We start from the raw sequence: 7,991 nt of genomic DNA, 5'->3' as shown, positions 1-7,991 counted from the left end.
ACAAAGAAAGTATGCAGAAAAACATCCTGGTTTCATAAAGGGCAAACTGACGTAATGTTAAACTAACTCTATGCTTATCTTTCACCTCCCCTTAGAAATGTACTAACTTAAGATATAAAAGCTATGGTGAAAAATAAAGCGCCGCCAGACCCTGCTGCACACCCCAGTCTTGTCTCTCTCTCTTCTCTCTCTCTCTCTCTCTCTCTCTCTCTCTCTCTCGCTGACGCCGTTCATCCTGAGGATCCAGCAGTATGGATCCTGCTGAGGCTGGACCCTGGCACAGTGCATATACAAACCATTTTTAGTAAGTGCCAGATTTTACAAGATCAATCCAACAATAAAGTTTTTGGGCGTAGACACGCTCCAGCCATGGTGGTGGTTGCATCTGCGCAGAGCCTGGCCACCGGGGCTCCTAAAGTACTGCTTCTGTCCAGCCAGCCCGCTGCTGCCACTAGAGCCCCAGCTGGCTGGGCTCTGCCAGTCATGGTGCCAGGCCATCAAGGGGCCAGCCCGGAGGGGGCTAGTGAGGGGCCTCCCCAGGCACGCAAGTGACAGCGCCTCACGCACCTGAACCCCGAAGAGAAGGCACTGCGGGGGAAACTGAAAAACAGAGTAGCAGCTCAGACTGCCAGAGACCGAAAGAAAGCTCAAATGAGTGAGCTGGAGCAACAAGTGGTAGATTTGGAAGAAGAGAACCAAAAGCTTTTGTTAGAAAATCAGCTTTTACGAGAGAAAACTCATGGCTTTGTAGTTGAGAATCAGGAGTTAAGACAGCGGTTGGGGATGGATACCCTAGTGACTGAAGAGGAAGCAGAGACCAAGGGGAATGGAGCGGGCCGGTGGCCGGGTCTGCTGAGTCCGCGGCACTCAGACTACGCACCTCTGCAGCAGGTGCAGGCCCAGTTTCACCCATCCAGAACATCTCCCCATGGACTCTGATGGTGTTTACTCTTCAGACTCTGAGTCTGATATCCTGTTGGGCATTCTGTTCGACTTGGATCCAGTCATGTTCCTCAGATGTCCTTCCCCAGAGTCTGCCAGCCTGGAGCAGCTCCCAGAAGTGGACCCAGAAAGACCCAGTTCCTTACCGGCCTCCCCTTCTCCATCCTTGGGGACGTCATCAGCCAAGCTGGAAGCCATTAATGAACTGATTCGTTTTGACCACGTATATACAAAGCCCCTTGTCTTAGAGATGCCCTCTGAGACAGAGAGCCAAGCTTATGTGGTAGTGAAAATTGAGGAAGCACCTTTCAGCCCTTCAGAGAAAGATCACCCTGAATTCACTGTCTCAGTGAAGGAAGAACTTGTAGAAGATGACTTCATTCCAGAGCTGGGTATCTCAGATCTGCTTTCAACCAGCAACTGCCTGAAGCCATCTTCCTGCCTGCTGGATGCTTCCAGTGACTGTAGATATGAGGGTTCCCCTTCTCCCTGAGCAACATGTCCTCCCTGCTTAAGGGAGGTCCTCCCTCCCTCCCTCTTGGGAGGACCCTTTTGCCAGTGAACTCTTTCCCCAGCTGATTAGTGTTTGAGGAGTGATCCAGTACTGATGCTCTTTTCTTGACTGTGACACTGCCGGGAGGACAGCCCAGAGGCCTGTGCTTCATCCAAAAAGCTAAAGTAGAGGGGGTGTGGTCCTGGAGAACTCCTCTAAAGTATTTGTTCAAGCCTTCTGGGTTACCCCAAGTATTGCCTTTTGACCTTTAGTGGCCGAAGGTACGTAGATACATTACTATGATCGAGAATTACAGCTTCTGAGGGTGTACCTTTATCTTAACGGCGGTGGTTTGCCTTGAAGTACTTACACAAGGGTCACACAATAAGTGTTTCAGACATGGAGTTAAGGAATGGTCCTTTATCAATTTCTCTTTTCCCTTCTTGGCAACCCAGGCTTGCCTCTGATTTTCGGTCCTTTAGTTTGCTTCTGCAAGCAGAACGCCTACCTGAGGGGGCTGCTTTTCCCTCATGTACAGTTCAAGTAAAGATCAAGAATCTTTTGTAAAATTACAGAAAACCACTATGTAAATGCTTGATGAAATCTTTCCCTGCTAGTATAACTTTTGGAAGGTGCTTTCTCTATTTATTTAAAACTACCTGTGCAATTAAAAAGTACAATGCAGTGTCAAAAAAAATAAATCTCAGTTTCTTACATAACAGTGAATGCTGTGTAGAGAGATTAACGGGGTATCTTGTTGCTTCCTGGTGTGATCTTATCTTTGCCTTACAAACCTGTGCTTATCTTTGTCTATATAATCCACCTGTATGTTTGTGAACACTTGGAAATCTCAGTATCCCTGTGTGTTTCTGAGATAGGCTGGGAGATTGACAATAACTTGATTGTTTCTGGTGAAAGATATCAGGCACAAGCTAGAAGAAAAAGCGAGAGGGCTACAGAGAGTGGCAAAGGAGAAGAGGGAAATGCTGGAACAGAATCCATGCCTGCTGCTCAAGGACCTTAGCTGGCAGCTTGTCATGTCTTAGCATGACGGTATTCAAGCCACGTGACGTCTGGAAAAAAAATACATACCCAGCTTAGGGCTTGGCCTGAGAACAACCAATTGCCTTGGTTTAAACCACACAACTCCACTATCAAATTAATGTTTTAAGGCTAAAACAAATTATCATCAGTTCACTGGCCAAAGCATACAATAAATTAAGCTGGGTTTAGAAGAAATCAGCCTGCTTACGGAGACCAGTTCCCAACATTTTTCCTTGCTTTTCTCGGCTGTGGACACTTCGGGACGGAATATGTTTAAGATGGTGTTGGTAAGTGCATGTGGGTTTCCATGTGGGGAAAACTTTTTTAGCTGGTTGGTTTTGGTCTGGCTCTTTGCATGGCCAGGCAGATAATATTTTCTTAGGAGGGCAAGCATGGAAACTCCAGCTTTTCTGAGAAATTAATCAGGGGGGATTCATTCACTCTACAGAAATACTCTCATCAAGATTAAAATGAATTTAGGTAGACCTGAAGGACAAGAATGGTCAGGCAGAAAAACCCAGAGTTTAGTGTGTTAGGAGTTACCACTGGAATTATAATGTGTGACAAAGAGGCTGTGGATTTGACTGATGAATGTTGACTTTAAAAGAAGTTATTATTTTAGGTGAGATCTACCCTATGAAGAGCTTTTGGAAACAGTCTGAGCTTCCACAAACCTGGGAAAGGGAGAACATCCCCAGTGGATAGAAGCAAAATTAGATGAGATGTGTGCAGAGAGAGGGAAGGATTGAGGAAGAAAGAGACCATTTCCCTGGCTGAGTTGCTCTTGGGACCATGCACTTGGGACTCTTTGGGGGCTTGATGTCAATGAATATTGGGTGGGATGAGAGCAGGGCCCCCAGAGAGAGTGAACTTCTGTCTGCTCTCTTGGTAATATTTTCTTTTATTTCTATATATTTGTTTTTTTCTCTTTACCACTTCTACTTGGTATCCTCTTGTGTTTTCACATGGTTGAAGGCCATGGGCAAGACGCGGTAGAATATCACTTTTGTTTAACTTTTATCACTAAGTTGGTTTCGCTTCCTAGTTTGTATGAATAAACACATTTTTGAAGGGGGATTTTGAAATCTATTTTAGAAACGTGTTTGCATTTGATTAAAAATACCACGAAGACACTGCTAACCACAACAGGCACACCTTGGGAGTGGGGTGGGCACACCTAGAGGAGGGGGCCGTCTAGAGTTATGACCCCGGGATATTGAGCCGTGTTGGCTGTTTGGGGGAAATCCCTTCAGTGCTGTGCTGTAAAATGGAAGCTACAATTATGTTTTTAATTAGACCTTTGCCCCCATAGTATTTTGAAGCTCTTAATTCATTCCCAGAATGATTCCATTGATGCTGATTGAATAAATAGTAAGCCCCCATGGTCTGTGCTAACAGCTAGGATAGAGGAGTGAATAAAACACGCTTCTACCTTATGTAGGATTCGTTAAATCACAATGCTCCATCTGTCGGCTTGGGAGCAGGGAAGAAAGTGGGAGACACTGACAGTGACCATCTTAGTGTTCCCTTTGGGAATCTTGGCATCCCAGACTTGCGATCCATGGAGAAAACATCTCAGATCTTATGATAGGACTTGACTAAACAGTGCTGAGGAACTCTGTTTCAAATAGTGTTGAGCACAAAATAAGGAAGTTGATCAAAGTTTGTTTTAAAATGTTCCAGAGAAATCTCGCTTTAGAATATAAACAAAGTAATAACTGAGACACAAGTGAAGTAGAGATTTCCCTGACCTGGAAGCAGAGAAACTCATGTTCTGGTTGTCATCCTGCCACTGGTCAGGTTCCTGACTATGTTGTTGTTTTTAATTTTGATTGAATTATAGTTGACTTACAATGTTGTGTTCATTTTTGCTAGGGTACCTGACTTTGGATATGTCACTGAAATTTTCTCAATTCCTTCATTAGATAAATGAGAGAATTGAATTGGATTATAATTTCTCTAGCTACAAGGTGATTTAGGTAATATGTTGTGAAACTTTCCCCCATAGTTATTTATTTCTATATATGAACCAAAAATGTAAATAGGGCATTAAGTTTCTGCTGTCACAGATATTTTTGCTTAGCTTAAGTCTAAATTTATTAAAGTAAAAAGGAGAGTCAATTTAAAGAATACTATCAAATAAATCAGAGTACAGGTCATAATTTGTTATCATAAACTTTTTTAAAATTTTATTTTATTGAAGCTGTTAACTCACAATGTTGTGTTAATTTATATTTCACAGAAAAGTAATTCAGCTATACAGACATACATATGTATATATATAGATAGATAGATTCTTTTTAATTTTCTATGCTGTTATGGTTTATCTCAAGGTATTGAAGAGTTCCCTGTGCTATACAGTAGGACCTTGCTGCTTATCCATCCTATATATACTAGCTTGCATCTGCTAACCCCAAAATTCATCTCCATCTTTCCCCCACCTGACCATCCCCTTGGCAACCAAAAGTCTGTTCTCTATGTCTGTGTTATCAGAAACATTTTTAAGGTTGAGCGTGACTAACGTCAGAAAACACGTGGATATATATTCTCTTAGGTTCCTTAGCATGTCTATCTCCCTGTAATTATTTTGCCTCTTTATCTTTAAGCCATTTGGTCTTTTTTTTTTTTTTTTTTTCCACTCGCCATTTGGTCTTATAGTAGAGTTTTTACTGTAAATAGCATTGCAGGATCCAGAATAAAGTTGTCAGCTTGCCCAAGTGATCAGTCACACAGATTGTACTGAATGGCCTTTTCATAGACAGCTCTTCATGTGAGTCACTGAGCTCATTAGTGCAATGCACATAATTTTCTACTGTTTTGTCTTTCTTTGATGTGTTTTCAGATCAGTGTGTTGACAGAAAGAATGTTCAAGCATCTTCGGAAATGGTTTGTCACTTGCTTTTTTGGGCGTTCTCGGCGGAGAGCGAGGCTGGTCTCCAAAGATGGAAGGTGCAACATTGAATTTGGCAACGTGGAGGCACAGTCGAGGCTGATATTCTTTGTGGACATATGGACGACTGTGCTGGACCTCAAGTGGAGATACAAAATGACCATCTTCATTACAGCCTTCTTGGGCAGCTGGTTCTTCTTTGGCCTCCTGTGGTACGTGGTCGCCTACATCCACAAAGACCTCCCTGAGTTCCATCCCCCTGCCAACCACACCCCTTGTGTGGAACACATTAATGGCTTGACCTCAGCTTTTCTGTTTTCTCTGGAAACGCAAGTGACCATTGGCTATGGATTCAGGTGTGTGACAGAACAGTGTGGTACTGCCATTTTTCTGCTCATCTTCCAGTCTATACTCGGAGTCATCATCAATTCTTTCATGTGTGGTGCTATTTTAGCCAAGATCTCCAGACCCAAAAAACGTGCCAAGACCATTACTTTCAGCAAGAATGCAGTGATCAGCAAGCGGGGTGGGAAGCTTTGTCTCCTGATCCGAGTGGCTAATCTTCGGAAGAGCCTCCTCATTGGCAGTCACATATATGGAAAGCTTCTGAGGACCACCATCACTCCTGAAGGAGAGACCATCATTTTGGACCAGATCAATATCAACTTTGTGGTTGACGCAGGGAATGAAAATTTATTCTTCATCTCCCCACTGACAATTTACCATGTTATTGATCACACCAGCCCCTTCTTCCACATGGCAGCAGAAACCCTTCCCCAGCAGGACTTTGAACTAGTGGTGTTTTTAGATGGCACAGTGGAGTCAACCAGTGCCACCTGCCAAGTCCGGACATCCTACGTCCCAGAAGAGGTGCTCTGGGGTTACCGTTTTGCTCCCATAGTGTCCAAGACCAAGGAAGGGAAATACCGAGTGGATTTCCATAACTTTAGCAAGACTGTGGAAGTGGAGACACCTCACTGTGCCATGTGCCTTTATAATGAGAAAGACGCTCAAGCCAAGATGAAAAGAGGCTATGACAACCCCAACTTCGTCTTGTCGGAAGTCAATGAAACAGACGACACCAAAATGTAACACTGAGTTTTCAACATGATTAGAGTGAAATCTTGACGATACCTAGTTGACTAGAAACATTATGAAACAATCAACAATTTGAGGTATGACAGTAGGACAAAAGCCTTTAAAGTCTCCCTGCACAGTGTCCCTGAACCCCAAAACCGTGATCCTACAAGACACACAGCTCTACAAGTTAATTACATGAGAACATGAGATGGATTTCTAGGAAACTGAAATATGGGAGCCAAGTGCTCAGTTGCTCAGTCATGTCCAACTCTTTGTGACCCCATGGACTATGGCCCTCCAGGCCCTCTGTCCATGGGATCTCCCAAGAAAGAGTACTGGCATGGGCTGCCATTCCCTTTTTCAGGATGGGAGCCATAGGAGCTCACATAAACTCTCCAATAGGATTATTTGAAATCATGCAGTGTTGATTGGCACAGAAAAAATCATTGGAAGCCTCATGGACAGGCCAAATGAGATCTTTTTAAGAGTCTCCCTAAAGCAGTTATGAGCTTTATTGAGAATCAGGGGAACACTATATTCTTACTTTGATTCTACTGGTAAGAAAAAAAATCACTTTTATTTTAACATTGGCTCATATCAAAGGAAAAGTTGCCTCCTGAGTTGGGGGAGATGAACCAATCAATGACAGTGAGAAAAGACGGATGCCCAGTGAACATTTGTGAAGCTCTGATCTTCTCCAGCCCTGGTTGTTGGAGCTTTTGTATTCGTCTGGGTCATGCTGCTTTCCCAGAGCAGGGAAGACCCAGTCCATGGACCCCACATCTCTAAGTACCCAATGAGGAGAGGAGCGTGGGATGCAGCCTGCTCCATGGCATCCCGACATCCTACAGTGAAGCTAGGGTTTTGGCCCATGTACTTTTAGACAGACGCTAAAGCACCACTCTAGGATCTCAATGAACACTCTCCTGTAAGAAAGGATGCTTGTTTTGAAAATAGGTTTGATATTTCTTCCCTTTTGTGTTTGATGGGAGAAGGCACTGGCTTCATGTCTGTTAAAACAGCATTTGCTGATCTTCCAAGAAGACAATGAGGAGTCTAACAGTGGAAAAGCAGTTTAGAAGGGAAAACACTGCTAATGCTTCCAAGAAAAATATGTCTTATGTTTTTCACCCGAGGGTTTGTAACCGAAATGCTGTTTCTAAAGGAGAAGTATGGAAGGGTGGGGAATGGGATATGACTCCCCCATAAGAAAAGTGCTAGGTCTCCCTGCCTCTGACAGCCAACACCACATCTTCCTCAAAGAGACCACTGTGATATCCGTATATTATGTGTATGTTAGTCGCTCAGTCTGTGTCCAACACTTTGCGACTCCATGGACTGTAGCCCACCAGGCTCCTCTGTCCGTGGAATTCTCCAGGCAAGAATACTGGAGAATTCCATGGACAAAGGAGTATTTTATTTTACTCTGAAGGAGAAGATTTAATTGTGAATGTCTTGTTCAATTCCTTACACCCCACGTTATTTTGAATGTATTCTGGAGAGGACAGTACCCAAAACTGCATAAGAATCAAAATGTTTTCC

At 43.5% G+C, this 7,991-nt stretch overlaps 1 protein-coding gene and 1 pseudogene across 1 annotated transcript; both read left to right on the top strand.

Moving 5' to 3' along the window:
- The first annotated feature begins 369 nt into the window (after window positions 1-369).
- On the top strand, window positions 370-1,675 carry LOC110133617 (uncharacterized; annotated as a pseudogene).
- Window positions 1,676-5,321: 3,646 nt separating this feature from the next.
- Window positions 5,322-6,722, top strand: KCNJ1 (potassium inwardly rectifying channel subfamily J member 1). Its single transcript, XM_020887622.2, has one exon. It carries the CDS (start codon window positions 5,343-5,345, stop codon window positions 6,459-6,461), a length of 1,119 nt encoding a protein of 372 aa, XP_020743281.2. The 5' UTR covers window positions 5,322-5,342; the 3' UTR covers window positions 6,462-6,722.
- Window positions 6,723-7,991: the final 1,269 nt, after the last annotated feature.

The sequence above is a fragment of the Odocoileus virginianus genome, chromosome 28, assembly GCF_023699985.2.
Source record: "Odocoileus virginianus isolate 20LAN1187 ecotype Illinois chromosome 28, Ovbor_1.2, whole genome shotgun sequence".
NCBI classification, from domain to species: Eukaryota; Metazoa; Chordata; class Mammalia; order Artiodactyla; family Cervidae; genus Odocoileus; species Odocoileus virginianus.
Note: the sequence above shows the minus strand (reverse complement) of the source record. Positions and strands in the feature narration are given on the sequence as shown.